The sequence below is a fragment of the Coregonus lavaretus genome (assembly GCF_964263955.1).
Source record: "Coregonus lavaretus genome assembly, chromosome: 7".
Classification (NCBI taxonomy): domain Eukaryota; kingdom Metazoa; phylum Chordata; class Actinopteri; order Salmoniformes; family Salmonidae; genus Coregonus; species Coregonus lavaretus.
In genome coordinates, this window is record NC_139994.1 from 1322165 (window position 1) to 1339957 (window position 17793).

General features: G+C 46.6%; 1 protein-coding gene across 1 annotated transcript in view; it reads left to right on the forward strand.

Annotated features, from left to right (window-relative positions):
- nhsl3 (NHS like 3) overlaps positions 1-14440 on the forward strand; it is a gene marked incomplete at both ends in the record, with an annotated part of 26732 nt that extends 12292 nt beyond the window's left edge. Inside the window, 8 exons of the mRNA XM_084164937.1 lie at positions 1-74; positions 2880-2923; positions 3133-3253; positions 8487-8594; positions 8889-9052; positions 9301-9486; positions 10358-12142; positions 12239-14440. The exon at positions 1-74 is cut by the window's left edge and continues 85 nt beyond it. Of these exons, the coding sequence (XP_084021063.1) occupies positions 1-74; positions 2880-2923; positions 3133-3253; positions 8487-8594; positions 8889-9052; positions 9301-9486; positions 10358-12142; positions 12239-14440 (4684 nt within the window). The remainder of the gene's footprint in view (positions 75-2879; positions 2924-3132; positions 3254-8486; positions 8595-8888; positions 9053-9300; positions 9487-10357; positions 12143-12238) is intronic.
- Between the last annotated feature and the right edge of the window lie 3353 nt (positions 14441-17793).

The following is a 17793-nucleotide window of genomic DNA, read 5'->3' on the forward strand; positions in this document are numbered from 1 at the left end:
GGGCAGCCGTCCTCAGTACCTGGAAGACCTACACACTGAGGCACGGGAGGGGTTAAAGATCCTACAACAAGAGGGTGAGGGTCATGAATACTACACAGAACACACTAAACACTACACAGAACACACTAAACACTACACAGAACACACTAAACACTACACAGAACACACTAAACACTACACATATCACACTACACATTACACAGAACACACTACACACTACACAGAACACACTAAACACTAACCAGAACACACTAAACACTAACCAGAACACACTACACACTACACAGAACACACTAAACACTACACAGAACACACTACACACTACACAGAACATACTAAACACTACACAGAACACACTAAACACTACACACTACACAGAACACACTAAACACTACACAGAACACACTAAACACTACACAGAACACACTAAACACTACACAGAACACACTAAACACTACACAGAACACATTAAACACTACACAGAACACACTAAACACTACACAGAACACACTACACACTACACAGAACCCACTACATACTACACAGAACCCACTAAACACTACACAGAACACACTAAACACAGAACACACTAAACACTACACAGAACACACTACACACTACACAGAACACACTAAACACTACACAGAACACACTAAACACTACACAGAACACACTACACAGAACACACTATACACTACACAGAACACACTAAACACTACACAGAACACACTACACACAACACACTACACACTACATACTACACAGAACACACTAAACACTACACAGAACACACTACACACTACACAGAACACACTAAACACTACACAGAACCCACTACACAGAACCACTAAACACTACACAGAACACACTAAACACTACACAGAACACACTGAATACTACACAGAACACACTACACACTACACAGAACACACTAAACACTACACAGAACACACTACACACTACACAGAACACACTACACACTACATACTACACAGAACACACTAAACACTACACAGAACACACTACACACTACACAGAACACACTAAACACTACACAGAACCCACTACACAGAACCACTAAACACTACACAGAACACACTAAACACTACACAGAACACACTGAATACTACACAGAACACACTACACACTACACAGAACCCACTACACCCTACATACTACACAGAACACACTAAACACTACACAGAACACACTACACACAACACACTAAACACTACACAGAACACACTAAACACTACACAGAACACACTAAACACTACACAGAACACACTAAACACTACACACAACACACTAAACACTACACATAACACACTACACACTACACAGAACACACTACACACTACACAGAACCCACTACACACTACACAGAACACACTAAACACTACACAGAACACACTAAACACTACACGGAACACACTACACACTACATACTACACAGAACACACTACACAGAACACACTTCACAGAACACACTAAACACTTCACAGAACACACTACACACTACACAGAACACACTAAATACTACACAGAACACACTACACACTACACATAACACACTAAACACTACACAGAACCCACTACACACTACACAGAACCCACTACACACTACACACTACACAGAACACACTACACACTACATACTACACAGAACCCACTACACACTACACACTACACAGAACCCACTACACACTACATAGAACACACTACACACAACACACTACACACAACACACTAAACACTACACAGAACACACTACACAGAACACACTAAATACTACACAGAACACACTACATACTACACAGAACACACAACATACTACACAGAACACACTAAACACTACACAGAACACATTACAAAGAATACACTAAACACTACACAGACCACACTAAACACTACACAGAACACACTAAACACAACACACTAAACACTACACAGACCACACTAAACACTACACAGAACACACAACACAGAACACACTACATACTACACAGAACACACTAAACACTACACAGAACACACTACACAGAACACACTAAACAGAACACACTACACAGAACACACTACACACTACACAGAACACACTAAACACTACACAGAACACACTACAAAGAACACACTAAACACTACACAGAACACACTAAACACTACACAGAACACACTAAACACTACACAGAACACACTAAACAGAACACATAACACACTACACAGAACACACTAAACACTACACAGAACACACTACACAGAACACACTAAACACTACACAGAACACACTAAACACTACACAGAACACACTACACAGAACACACTAAACACTACACATAACACACTAAACAAGCACACTAAACAGAACACACTAAACACTACACAGAACACATTACACAGAACACACTAAACACTACACAGAACACACTAAACAGAACACATTACAAAGAACACACTAAACACTACACAGAACACACTACACAGAACACACTACATACTACACAGAACACACTAAACAGAACACATTACAAAGAACACACTAAACACTACACAGAACACACTACATACTACACAGAACACACTACACACTACACAGAACACACTACATACTACACAGAACACACTAAACACTACACAGAACACACTAAACAGAACACACTACATACTACACAGAACACACTACACATTACACTACACATTACACACTGCACAGAACACACGACACAGAACACACTACACAGAACACACTACACACTAAACAGAAGACACAACACCCTACATGATGCACACTCAATAGACCCTAATGCAAGAGGTGGTGATAAGATCCCAGAACTATATGGAATATCTCTGACTGAATACCCTCTTTGTGTCTCCAACAGAACACAACAAAGGAGAGGACTTTCAGGATGACCATAGTAATGCAGTAAGTAGTTGCGTCATTTGAAACCATATGGCTGGTACTGGTCACCCAAGAACTAGGAGCAAGCAGCAGACTACTTCTGCATTTTGGATACAGTGATTGAATCCTTTGTCCCTAAAACCCATTCCTGTACATTTTGTATGCATTCACCTTGACACACACACTTCTAAATTCCCTCTCTGCAGTCCAATCCCCCTTTCCAGGCGGAGCAGGATGTAAGCTCCAACCACAGGGATGGATCTCAGGAGTCAGGAAGCACCGCCGGGAATTCTGTTACCGCAGCGACCTCTGCTGGATCAGCCGTGTCCACGAGACCTGTGCTCACACGCCAAGGTAGGTGTGTGTGTGTGGGTAGGGAGAGACGGGGGAGGAAGTATTCGTAATCATATCCCATTCATCATGTTTTAATGAAAGCTAATCGTAGATCATGCCTTGGACCTATATTTTGGACTTTGTTTATAAATGTTATTTTTTATGACGGTTGAGGGATATACAATATTTCTCATACATGCCTCATTCTCTACTGGGTCTCTACTGGGTCTCTACTGGGTCTCCACAGGGTCTCAACTGGGTCTCTACTGTCTCTCTACTGGGTCTCTACTGGGTCTCTGCTGTCTCTCTGCTGTCTCTCTACTGGGTCTCTACTGTCTCTCTACTGGGTCTCTACTGTCTCTCTACTGGGTCTCTGCTGTCTCTCTACTGGGTCTCTGCTGTCTCTCTACTGTCTCTCTACTGGGTCTCTACTGGGTCTCTACTGTCTCTCTGCTGTCTCTCTACTGGGTCTCTACTGGGTCTCTACTGTCTCTCTACTGGGTCTCTACTGTCTCTCTACTGGGTCCATTTGGGTCTCTACTGGGTCTCTACTGGGTCTCTACTGTCTCTCTACTGGGTCTCTACTGTCTCTCTACTGGGTCCATTTGGGTCTCTGCTGGGTCTACTGGGTCTCTGCTGTCTCTCTACTGGGTCTCTACTGTCTCTCTACTGGGTCCATTTGGGTCTCTACTGGGTCTCTACTGGGTCTCTACTGTCTCTCTACTGGGTCCATTTGGGTCTCTGCTGGGTCTACTGGGTCTCTGCTGTCTCTCTGCTGTCTCTCTACTGGGTCTCTGCTGTCTCTCTACTGTCTCTCTACTGGGTCCATTTGGGTCTCTGCTGGGTCTCTACTGGGTCTCTACTGGGTCTCTACTGTCTCTCTACTGGGTCTCTACTGTCTCTCTACTGGGTCCATTTGGGTCTCTGCTGGGTCTACTGGGTCTCTGCTGTCTCTCTGCTGTCTCTCTACTGGGTCTCTGCTGTCTCTCTGCTGGGTCTCTACTGGGTCTCTGCTGTCTCTCTATTGTCTCTCTACTGGGTCTCTACTGGGTCTCTACTGTCTCTCTACTGGGTCTCTACTGTCTCTCTACTGGGTCTCTGCTGTCTCTCTGCTGGGTCTCTACTGGGTCTCTGCTGTCTCTCTGCTGTCTCTCTACTGGGTCTCTGCTGTCTCTCTGCTGGGTCTCTACTGGGTCTCTACTGGGTCTCTGCTGTCTCTCTATTGTCTCTCTACTGGGTCTCTACTGTCTCTCTACTGGGTCTCTGCTGTCTCTCTGCTGGGTCTCTACTGGGTCTCTACTGTCTCTCTACTGGGTCTCTACTGTCTCTCTACTGGGTCTCTACTGTCTCTCTACTGTCTCTCTACTGGGTCCATTTGGGTCTCTGCTGGGTCTCTGCTGGGTCTCTACTGGGTCTCTGCTGTCTCTCTATTGTCTCTCTACTGGGTCTCTACTGGGTCTCTACTGTCTCTCTACTGGGTCTCTACTGTCTCTCTACTGGGTCTCTGCTGTCTCTCTGCTGGGTCTCTACTGGGTCTCTGCTGTCTCTCTATTGTCTCTCTACTGGGTCTCTGCTGTCTCTCTGCTGGGTCTCTACTGGGTCTCTGCTGTCTCTCTATTGTCTCTCTACTGGGTCTCTACTGGGTCTCTACTGTCTCTCTACTGGGTCTCTACTGTCTCTCTACTGGGTCTCTGCTGTCTCTCTGCTGGGTCTCTACTGGGTCTCTGCTGTCTCTCTGCTGTCTCTCTACTGGGTCTCTGCTGTCTCTCTGCTGGGTCTCTACTGGGTCTCTACTGGGTCTCTGCTGTCTCTCTATTGTCTCTCTACTGGGTCTCTGCTGTCTCTCTACTGGGTCTCTGCTGTCTCTCTGCTGGGTCTCTACTGGGTCTCTGCTGTCTCTCTATTATCTCTCTACTGGGTCTCTGCTGTCTCTCTACTGTCTCTCTACTGTGTCTCTACTGGGTCTCTACTGTCTCTCTACTGGGTCTCTACTGGGTCTCTACTGTCTCTCTACTGGGTCTCTACTGTCTCTCTACTGGGTCTCTACTGGGTCTCTACTGGGTCTCTACTGTCTCTCTACTGTCTCTCTACTGGGTCTCTGCTGTCTCTCTACTGGGTCCATTTGGGTCTCTGCTGGGTCTACTGGGTCTCTGCTGTCTCTCTGCTGTCTCTCTATTGTCTCTCTACTGGGTCTCTACTGGGTCTCTACTGGGTCTCTACTGTCTCTCTACTGTCTCTCTACTGGGTCTCTGCTGTCTCTCTACTGGGTCCATTTGGGTCTCTGCTGGGTCTCTACTGGGTCTCTACTGGGTCTCTGCTGTCTCTCTATTGTCTCTCTACTGGGTCTCTACTGTCTCTCTACTGGGTCTCTACTGTCTCTCTACTGGGTCTCTACTGTCTCTCTACTGGGTCCATTTGGGTCTCTGCTGGGTCTACTGGGTCTCTACACACACAGCTGTAGTTTGCTACAGATATTGGAATGTATCTACCATCCAAATAGTTATCTGGCGCTGCCTGGTATGGCACAGCTTTGGGGGCAAAGTATGCCATTCTCTGCTTTGAATTCCATAATACTCACTGATTCCCTCTCACTGAATCTCATTGTAATTCACAGTTAGACAGACCCTCTGAGTTCCAAAAGCCTAAACCATTCCAACACGTTTCTGTCCTCTTTGAAATCATTCATCCTTCTCCAAACAGCTTTGCAATAGTTTACTATTGAATCTGAATGTGATTATATATGTAACGACAGACCCTCCTCCTCTTTTTCTCTCTCCTCGCATCCCTTCAGATAAAATTGTATTATAAGGGACAGATCGAAATGTACTAGGGGGGGAAGGTGCTGGTCCAACTCAAGGTGTCATAAAAAAAAATGAACCCACCTCCCCAACGTTAAAAATATTTTCATGACCATCTCTTTGTACAGTAAAATAAATGGAACACCCTCCCCCCCCCCCCCCCCCCCCCCCCCCCCCCCCCCCCCCTCATAGAATTAACTCAAAATAATGTTTACGACCACAAATAACAGTAACTGTAGCGACCCTGTGTTTATAAACGTGAATAACGACTTTGCTACTTCAGCATGCTATTGTCTCTACTGTGGCACAGTCGATGCCACGCAGGGCTATGGAGGGGCCAGAAGGTTGAGGGTTCGCCGACCACCACAGACGAGCTCATTCTCCCTGTCTGTTTCATTACACTACGATCAGAGCCGGCGGCCGACAATGATCAGCTAGGTGGAAATCAGATTTTCAACATTTTGATGCCATATTTATAATTATATAAAAATATATATTCTGTGCTAATGCACCACACAACCAATAAACAAAGCATACCGATTTCGGGCCACTTCAATATCATCGTTTGCATTTTCAACACCACAATAAATAGAGTGTGTCAATCTGGACAAACAGAACATACATCCCACCCTACTCAGTATCGAAGGCTTGGCTTGACAATATCCCAACGTCATTCAACTTTTTGGTGTTTTGTGTAACAGATGTCTCTTTCCGTTAATCAATTGGCCGCTGCACAGTTTGGATTGATTGATTGATTTTGTATGTCAGTAAACAAAAAACGACATATACAATTACATAGATACAGACACATTGCATAGATAGAGATGAAGGAATGCTCAACCTTCAGATGAGTATGAGGGGGAAATTTAAGTACAATTGTTACAAGCTTGTTTGGCTGTTAGCTTATTCTTTAGGTGTCTGGGGCTGCTGGTGCATAATCAAAGTGATTAGCGCACCAGCTAGGTTTCCATCAAATTGGCGGCAGATTTTCATGCAAATATGATAAAAAAATCTTCACAAAAACAATATGCCATTTCAGAGTTTTCTTTAGGAAAATTTGGAGCTGGACAACATGACAAGGAATATTTTTTATTTACCGGACATTTGAGAAATTTACCGGACATCCATATGCATTCAGATCCGACCTGGCACAGCCAGCACCATCAATAAACTAGGGATATTGGCCAAATGAGCCACATTTACGTGTCCTTAAAAACATATAACAAAAGACAAAAACACTATTCCTTGTGTTTCCACATGTAGCAAAATATATGCAAAACTTTAGTCAATTTTTTTATTGGTTTTTAGTCTACTTTCCTAAAACAATAATTGTCCACCTCACAGTTCAGCTGTCAAGAGATGCCTTCATATCATAGGCCTGCAGTAGCTAAAGCTTAATAATAGTCAGACCATACCAAAACCTTCACAAATGTTTCTACATTTTATTAGGGTCAAATCACAGGTCAAGACATTGTTTAGAGGGAAAATATGAGCAGAAGAGTGAATGTAAACCAGGGGGAAAACGCACTGCCCTCCCCTGTGTCCAATAATAACACACTGCCCTCCCCTGTGTCCAATAATAACACACTGCCCTCCCCTGGTGTCCAAAAATAACACACTGCCCTCCCCTGTGTCCAATAATAACACACTGCCCTCCCCTGGTGTCCAATAATAACGCACTGCCCTCCCCTGTGTCCAAAAATAACACACTGCCCTCCCCTGTGCCCAATAAAAACGCACTGCCCTCCCCTGTGTCCAATAATAACGCACTGCCCTCCCCTGTGTCCAATAAAAACACACTACCCTCCCCTGTGTCCAATAATAACACACTGCCCTCCCCTGTGTCCAATAATAACGCACTGCCCTCCCCTGTGACCAATAATAACACACTGCCCTCCCCTGTGTCCAATAATAACACACTGCCCTCCCCTGTGTCCAATAATAACACACTGCCCTCCCCTGTGTCCAATAATAACACACTGCCCTCCCCTGTGTCCAATAATAACACACTGCCCTCCCCTGTGTCCAATAATAACGCACTGCCCTCCCGTGTCCAATAAAAACGCACTGCCTTCCCCTGTGTCCAATAAAAACGCACTGCCCTCCCCTGTGTCCAATAAAGAAAAACGCACTGCCCTCCCCTGTGTCCAATAAAGAAAAACACACTGCCTTCCCCTGTGTCCAATAAAGAAAAACGCACTGCCCTCCCCTGTGTCCAATAGAAACACACTGCCCTCCCCTGTGTCCAATAAAGAAAAACACACAACTCTCCCAAAGCAAAAAAATAAAAAATAAATAAAGTTTGACAACCCTCCCCTATTTTTGGACCACCCTTCCCCCCGCAGTAAATTTCGATCTGTCCCTAAATTGCATTTAAACCCCAACACACATTTTTACTCATCCATCCCTTATCTCATCCTTCTCCCTCCTGTAAACCTCTCCTCTTATCCTTCCAGGCTCCACGTTCAAGCCTCTGAACCCAGTGAAGAGACAAGACAAGAGGAAGAACAGGAGCAGGAGGACTACAGTCATGGGCATACCCCAGCAGGTCCAGAGAGAGCTGGGTACGTATGTAGTCACGGATGGCAGCTAGCTTTGCACTGGGTACGTATGTAGCCACGGATGGCAGCTAGCTTTGCACTGACCTTCACTTTACGAAGTCACCGCGACCAACAAAGGTCCAGAGTTTTGTGGGTTTGTGGTTTAGTAAATAAAGTGATGATGAAGAGCTATGCTGAATGAATACTCTTAGCCACGTTGTCAAAAAAAAGTCAAATTAATGGTACTTTCGTTTGTCAAATTCAAATTAGGTGATAGTAGTGGTGATAAGATGTTTTCCATCTCCGTTCCCCTTCTAGCCCTTCACAGTGGATCAGTGTACCAAGTTCCTTCCCAGCTCCCTAACGACTCTGGAGGACAGGGTAGTGACAGCCAACCAGGTGTGGTCGCCATCCCCACCATCGATGGAGAGACCCCTCTAGCCAACCACGAAGGGGCAAGGGTACACCTCTCAGATCTGGAGGTGAGGCTTTCATATGAGCTTGTTTTCAGGACTTTCAGCCTTTGCAACCTGGACAAGTACATTTATTTCGTGCTATTGGTTATAGTGTCATATTTTTACTTACAGACTGCTACTTGCATGACAAAATTGTAGTTACATTGTATGTAGGATTCTTTGAAAACAAGGTAGTTATCATTTGTGTTAGCAAGAAACCATTGCCTTGTGCAAATACATTTATACTATAATTACAACTGAACTAATCTAAATAGGCATCCAGAGAGGAGCAGCTATTGAGACACCACCTCCAGTCTGTGTACAGGGACGACCAGGGCTTCAGCCACCACAGGGGACTGAATTCTTGTCTCTCCTCCACCCAAAGGCCCAAGTCTCTGTCCGTGCTGGGCATGACCTCCTCCTGCTCCGCTGGATTCCCCAGCTTCCTCCAGGAGCCACAGGTGAGTCCAGTTCAGAACGGTGTTTGTCACTGTGTTTCTTCCTGCTCGGGTCATCTACACTGAGCGTACAAAACATTAGGCACACCTGATTTTTCCATGACATATACTGACCAGGAGAGTCCAGGTGAAAGCTATGATCCCTTTTTGATGTCACTTGTTAAATACACTTCAATCAGTGTAGATGAAAGGGAGTAGACAGGTTAAATAAGGATTTTTAAGCCTTGAGACAATTGAGACATGGATTGTGTATGTGTGCCATTCAGAGGGTGAATGGGCAAGACAAAAGATTTAAGTGCCTTTGAACGGGGTATGGTAGTAGGTGCCAGGCGCACCGGTTTGTGTCAAGAACGGCAATGCTGCTGGTGTGTGTATCAAGAATGGTCCACCACCCAAAGGACATCCAGCCAACTTGACACAACTGTGGGAAGCATTGGAGTCAACATGGGCCAGCATTCCTGTTGAACGCTTTCGACACCTTATAGAGTCCATGCCCTGAGGAATTGAGGCTGTTCTGATGGCAAAAGGGATGGGTGCAACTCAATATTAGGAAGGTGTCCTTAGTGTTTTGTGCACTCTACTAAAAAGTATGCACACATTACTGTAATTCGCTTTGGATAAAAGTGTCTGTTAAATGACATGTTTACCCTTCCCTGGAATGTTGCTGACAAATCACACGATCGTCTAACACTGATGTTAAACCAAGCTTGCTATCTGAACAACTGGACTTGAAAAATGATCAAAATACTCATTGTGAATGGTTGAATGGAATGCTGAGGAAGCAAAATGGCCTCCAGCTCCACAGTTGGCCAAACCACAGTATATCTACATAGTATGACTCCTAATGTTGACCCTTGTGTTTGCCTCCACCCAGGGTCCGGTGATGTCCATCTCTCCCCAGGCGACCTACCTGTCTAAGATCATCCCCAACGCCTACCTGTCGGCCTCCGTTGACGTCATACAGATCGACCGCAGCACGAGCCGTACCCGTGGAAACAACGGTAACGGAACGGTCCGTACCGTCAGCCTGGCGTCCGGGTCGTCGGCCAGCCCTGCGTCATCGAGGAGGTCGGACGGCAACGGTTGCTATGAAGGCGGCGACAGCGTTTCCCATGGTGACAGTAGTTCCCGTGACATTGGCTCTAAGGCAACTCCACACTCAGTGACTTCGAGATCCAGCTGGAGCCACTCGCAGTCTTCCGAGACAATTAAGTCCAACTCCTCCGCAATCTCCTCCACGAAGGGGAGCTTCAGACCTGCTAACCCACAGACAGTGAGCCTCGTTGGGCAGGAGAGACGGCCGCAGAAGCCTGATGCTGAGGATCAGGACTTGGTGAGCCTACAAAGCTCGGCTAGCTGGGTCAGCAGCACCAGTAGGGGTACTAGTGCTGCGACTGCTCAGGGGGGATCTGAGTCGGGTCTATCTGGGATTCTGAGTGCTGGGGAGATGAGCGATGTTGGAGGAGACTCTCACAGATTCTCTCGCTGTCTGTCGGTCATGAAGACCAAGCTGCCCCCAGCTCCCCCCAGGAGAACCAACTCACTGCACCATGAGAAGATGATGAAGAGGCGACCCAGGGAACTGGTGGAGATTAAAGACCTCCGTGACTCTGTGGGTGGGGAGGTGGAGGCTGCTGAGGACACAAGCTTGGTTACGATCGAGATCTCTAAAGAGCTATACAAAGAAATCACAAAGAGCTCTGTCCCTGTATCCAACTCATCTGGGTTTAACTCTTTAGATGATACAAGATCTTCCACAGCCTCTAGTCCTTTGAGTCCCACACAGGCCTCCTCTGGAGGTAGTGGAAAACCAGAGAGGCCAGGGTCCAGCAGCTCTTCCCCACAGAAGGCCCCCTCAGAGGAGGGTACATTTGAAAGGACCATGTCCCCCTCCAGTGGGTACTCCAGCCAGAGCGGTACGCCGAAGCTCTCCCCCAAGGGCATCTGCCCTTCCGCCTCCCCAGGTAAACAGAAGAAGAATCAGGTCAAACCAGAACGATCTGGTTCAAGAGCTTCCTTCTCTGCAGCCTCGGTCTCCTCTTCCCTCACCTCCCTGTCTTCAGCCACCTCAGAACTCGTCAATCAAGAGGCCTCGAAAAACAGCCCTAGCCCTCTTCAGCAGGCCTCCCCACCCCCGGCTGTTATGAGAACAGAACATCCAGAAACGGCGACCCTGGTCCGTTTCTCTGCATCCATGGCGATCAGTGAGCTGCTTAACATTCCGCCACCCCCCAACGTCAAAGCCCCTTCCCCGCCACCCCCGGAGACCTGGGCCCACAACAGATGCACCTTCGAACTGCTGTGCGGGCCTTGCCCCAACGTCACCAGGCTAGCACAGCTCCAGAAGCAACAGGAACTAAAAGAAAAAGCTGTTATCATTGAGAAAAAGCAGGAAACTCAAACTGAAGCTAGCAAGGAGTCTCAAGGCTCGGACGAAAAGCAAGCTACGGTAGAGGAAGTCACTTTGACAAAATCACAAAGCAAATACATTGTTCCCCAAGACAAGACTGAGCCTGTGTTAGAGCAGGCGCCTGAGGTATCCGAGTGTGTTAGTCAGGGACTCAAGGGCACAGAAAGTCAAACAAAAGAACAAGGAAGTCCGGCGGTGATCGCAGAGAGGGTAAAAGCAAGTTTAGAGGTCCCGAACCAGGAGCAGAGTAGTAGTAGTGGTGGTGGTGGTAGTAGTAGTGGTGGTAGTAGTAGTAGTAGTAGTAGTAGTAGTGGTGGTAGTAGTAGTAGTGGTGGCGGTAGTAGTAGTAGTAGTAGTAGTAGTAGTGTTGCACAGGTCAAGGATCAAGAAGAGAGGCTAGAGACACAAGTTAGTTTAGTGACGATTCCAAAGAAGGAACCCCCTTCTGTCATGAAAAAAAGTCCTCCTAGAAAAGAACCTAAAGTTCAACTAACAGCAGACATTCAACAAAAGTCGCCATTTGAGGAGGTCACAGTAGAGGTGAAGGTAGAATCACCCAGTGAGAGTGAGAAGTGTTCTCCACAGGCTGAGGTAATTGCTAAGGAAGTTGAGGTAGTAGCTAAGGAAGTTGAGGTAGTAGCTAAGGAGGTCGAAGGTCAGAGTGCTACTGAAAACACTACAGAGGAAAGTCCCACCAAACCAGAGGCATCTACACAGACCCTTGCCTTGGAGCCTCACAAAGTGGACAGGGTCTCTCCTCCAGCCTCCCCTCCCCCTGCACACCATCCTCCTCCTCCCCCGTCTAAGACACCTCCCTCCTCTGTGTCCACTCCCCCACCTGAGGTAGAGGAGGAGGGTGAGGAAGAGATTCCCATAGTAGAGTCCTGCTGGCCCCCTCCACCTCCACCAGAGGAGCCAGCAGATTCAGTCTTTGATGAGCCAGATGAGATGGACTTTCCACCTCCACCTCCTCCCTTCGTGACGGAGAGCTTGCCAGATGTGGTGGAGAGCTGTAACACAGTCGCTGATGTCCAGGTGGTGTCCATTGTGGTTCTGGATGGGGAGGACGTTAAGGAAACCGTGAATGGAGCAACTGTAGCTGGTGCAACTGTGAATGGGGAAACTGCAGATCTGTCACCCATTCCCGCTCAAATGGGGACAAAAGAGGATAGACCTGAAAAGGTGATTCTGGACTCTAACGCTGTCCCAACTGATGAAACCAGCTTTGAGGTATCTGAATCAGCTGAGCTCCAATCAATTCCAGCAGATGATTCAATCGTTGTTTCTCCAGTTCAGCCCAATGAAAAAGAGGCAGAGGTCAAGCAATCTGCCCAGAAACCAATCACAATGCAAGAAGCCACCCCTCAACCAACAGAAACTTCTCCTCAGTCACAAGAAGTCCCGCCCTTACCAGAGGATGTCCCTCCCCCACCCCAGGAAGCTCCTCCTCCTCCTCCACCAATGACAACAGCCTTGGTGCCCCCCTCAAGTATCCCTCCTCCACCTCCTATCAATGTCCCCCTCCCTCCCCCTGTGCAATTTGAGGATCAGACGCCCTCCGAGCCCCCTGAAAGTGCCCCACTTCCACCACCCATTAACATCCCTCTCCCACCCCCTCTCCCGACTGAGAACCAACCCCCTGTGATCTTCAGGAGACAGCCCAGCTTGGCGAACAGAGAGACCAGGAGCAAAGAGCTTCTGTCTAGGCACAAGGGTGCCCCCATTCCCAAAGAAGACGCCAACATTCCGCTGGTCACCCCGTCTCTGCTTCAGATGGTACGTCTCAGATCGGTCAATGTTGGTGAAGACCAGGTGAAAGCACTTTCTGACAACAACAATTCCAACAATGGAAAACCACCTGCTCAGGATCAAAGTTCAACCCAAATCCAAACCCAAGGATCTCAGAACACAACACCCCAAAAACCAATCCGGAAATCCCTGTCACTAAAATCCACACCTCCGCCATTGAAGTCATCACCAGCGATGCTCATCGCCCCCTCGATGCGCTTGCAGGAAGCTATCCGAATGAAGACAGCGGCCATGTCTTCCAGAGATAGTCTTCCAACGCGCTTTAGAATGCCATCCTCCACCTCATTTCCCAGTTGCAGTGGGGGTGAATCAGGAATGTTATCCCCATTGTCACCAGAAGGTGGCGACACGCTAAAGTCCCCCGCCACCACCGCTAGCTTCATCTTCTCCAGGAGCTCAAAGAAGGTTGTCATAGAAATGCCTGCCTCTTCCTCCCCCGAGGTACAGGCGAGCCTAAAGCAGAGCCTAGCCGCGGAACTCAAGCATGTTTCCGACCAATCAAAGGCTTCCACAGTCGCTAACGGCAACGTTGGAAGAACTGGGATTCCGAGGAGAATTCCGCCAGCCGTGGCTAAGAAACCAGCTCACAAAACCACCTTGGAGAAGCCTGTGTGTTCTACACCTGGGAGCTCTCTGAGTGAGAGGAGCACTCCATCTCCAAGGGGAACAGAAGCTAAGGTAGAGACAGAAACAGCGCAACCTGCGGGCCAGCAAGCACTGACAGACGACAGCGAGTAAGAACACCAGCACTACACCTAGAATAGGTTTGTTGCTGCATGTTAATAATTACACATCCTTGAGAAGACACAGCGTAAAGTACATGTAAATGTTATTTGTTTATTTCCAATGTTGATTGTAATGCAGGTAGCGTATCAAATTGATCTTGCAGTGATTATGTTCATTGAATGCTTATCAATTCTTTAAAGACGAACACCACGCTCTCTCACACACACACACACACACACACACACACACACACACACACACACACACACACACACACACACACACACTACATGACCAAAAGAATGTGGACATCTTATTTCAAAATCATGGGGATTAATATGGAGTTGGTCCCCCCCTTTGCTGCTATAACAGCCTCCACTCTTCTGGGAAGGCTTTCCACTAGATGTTGGAACATTGCTGCGGGGACTTGCTTCCATTCAGCCACAAGAACATTAGTGAGGTCGGGCGCTGATGTTGGGCGATTAGGCCTGGCTCGCAATCGGCGTTCCAATTCATCCTAAAGGTGTTTGATTGCGTTGAGGTCAGGGTTCTGTGCAGGCCAGTCAAGTTCTTCCACACCGATCTCAACAGACCATTTCTGTATGGACCTCGCTTTGTGCACAGGGGCATTATCATGCTGAAACAGGAAAGGGCCTTCCCCAAACTGTTGCCAGAAAGTTGGAAGAACAGAATTGTCTAGAATGTCATTGTATGATGTAGCGTTAAGATTTCCCTTCACTGGAACTAAGGGGCCTCGCCCGAACCATGAAAAACAGCCCCAGACCATTATTCCTCCTCCACCAAACTTTACAGTTGGCACTATGCATTGGGGCAGGCAGTGTTCTCATGGCAACCGCCAAACCCAGATTCGTCCTTCAGACTGCCAGATGGTGAAGTGTGATTCATCACTCCAGAGAACGCGTTTCCACTGGTCCAGAGTCCAATGGCGGCGAGCTTTACACCACTCCATCAGACGCTTGGCATCGCGCATGTTGATCTTAGGCTTGTGTGCGGCTGCTCGGCCATGGAAACCCATTTCATGAAGCTTCCGATGAACAGTTCTTGTGCTGACGTTGCTTCCAGAGGCAGTTTGGAACTCGGTAGTGAGTGTTGCAACCGAGGACAGACGATTTTTACTCGCTATGCGCTTCAGCACTTGGCGGTTCCGTTCTGTGAGCTTGTGTGGCCTACCACTTCGCGGCTGAGCCGTTGTTGCTCCTAGACATTTCCACTTCACAATAACAGCACTTACAGTTGACCGTTGAGCAGCTCTAGCAGGGCCGACATTTTACAAACTGACTTGTTGGAAAGGTGGCATCCTATGACGGAGCCACGTTGAAAGTCACCGAGTTCTTCAGTAAGGCCATTCTGCTGCCAATGTTTGTCTATGGAGATTGCATGGCTGTGTGCTCGACTTTATACACCTGTCGGCAACAGGTGTGGCTGAAATAGCCGAATCCACTAATTTGAAGGGGTGTCGACATACTTTTGTCTATATAGTGGACATGCACACACAGATTTATCTCCATAGCATTACACAGCAGCAGCAGCAGTAGAAATGCTGGTCTAATTCTGAAAGAAAATGATTCCCCTCCCTCCCTATAGAAGCTTGTCTAATTCTGTTTCCAGTAATATTCACTACATGGTAGGGTTAGAAAGTAATAATAAAAATAAAAAAATCACTACATGGTCCAACCAATGCTGACGTAGTTACATCCACGATTAGCCTTGCCCACAGAATGCTCCTTGTTTATCATAGTGTAACTGGGCCCATTGGGCTCTGGCCAGATGCACTATATATATCTGGCCAGAGGTAGTGCACTATATAGGGAATAGGGTGGCTATTGGGACGCAGAGCCTTCTGAGTCTAACATCTTTCTACCGTTTTCCAGGTAAAATGGAGACGTCTGACATTGAAGAAGCACCATTGATTGCGCTTGTGAAAAAATACTGGATTCTTGTGGAATGGGACGAACAAAGCAAGGACTGCAAGAACCTGAGAGACATGGGGGGGGGGGGGAGAGAGAGAGAGAGAGAGAGAGAGAGAGAGAGAGAGAGAGAGAGAGAGAGAGAGAGAGGAAGGAGAATGTGAGGAGAGAGAATCAAAACAGTATTCACTTAAGAAGTCAACAAAATGAGTCTTCCAAGGCCTTTATAGTTTTGCACAAAACGGCATTGGTCCCCAATTTCTTTAAAATGAAAGCTTTATTTTGGAGCGTTTTTCTAACCCATAGAGCTCTATTTAGGGCTCTATTCAATCCGTATCGTTCAGCGTTACAGCGTGATTGAAAGGCAATGATCCAGCGTTGGCGGAGGCTTCCTTCACGGTAAACGCTGTATGTCGGCTCAATCGGAAAATACCTTTAAATGCTTCTGCGAATAGAGCCCTTAGTCTGCTTTAGCAAAGTGCAAGCAGTGCCCCCTCAGGAACAAGGGTGTACTGCGGCTGTATTTTGTAAATACAGTACAAAAGGCTGTGCTTGTAATAGATCGCCCTCTAGAGGTTAAAAAAGGTAGCAGTCACTGCAGTTGGGAAAGAAAAACCAGTGGACAAATATATATTTTTTGCTTCATAAAGATACCCTTTTGGAGTCAAGCAATCTCTGAATTATCTTATTTCCTAATGGAATGACAGATTATGTAATTCCCAGAAATTATATTTTGATCTCATCGATCAATCAATCAATCAATTAACCAATCAATGTGTTATTTTTGCTTTTTGATCAGCGTAAATAAATGTTTCCAATGAAACTGCAAATGATTTTGTGAATATGTAGGTAGAGTAGTGCTTGATAAAAGAAAGGGATGCTGTATATTTAAAAATACCATTTATATATTAAACCTATTGTCAATTTTTTTTTTTTTTTTTTTTAAAGCACTTTGTAAGATAATTAAGCTGTTAAAGGTTTAGGCAAGAAAACCTTTCATCCTTCTGAAACTAGGCCCACGTTCCAAACGGCACCTGTACCCCCCAAAATAGTGCACGGCTATGGCAACAGTATGGCGGCAGGTAGCCTAGTGGTTACAGCTTATCAGTCAATAAACCGAAAGGTCGCTGGTTTGAAAACCCGAGCTCACAAGGTGAAAAACATCTGTTGATGTGCCCATAACCATAATTTGCATCAGGTACTACTATGGCTAACCCTGTAAAACAACACATTTCACTGCACCTACGTGTCAATAAAAATGTTTTGTAAAACATCTTTGACCAGGGAATAGGGTGCCTTTTGGGACACAGCCCAAGGAGAGAGGGGGTGCGCAATATTTATATTCCTTATAGTTGCTTACAGTAAACACTATTCCCATGCGTTCAAAGACAACACTGATGGCTTTTCCTGTTACTTACCGTTTGTTTTTAATGTGTC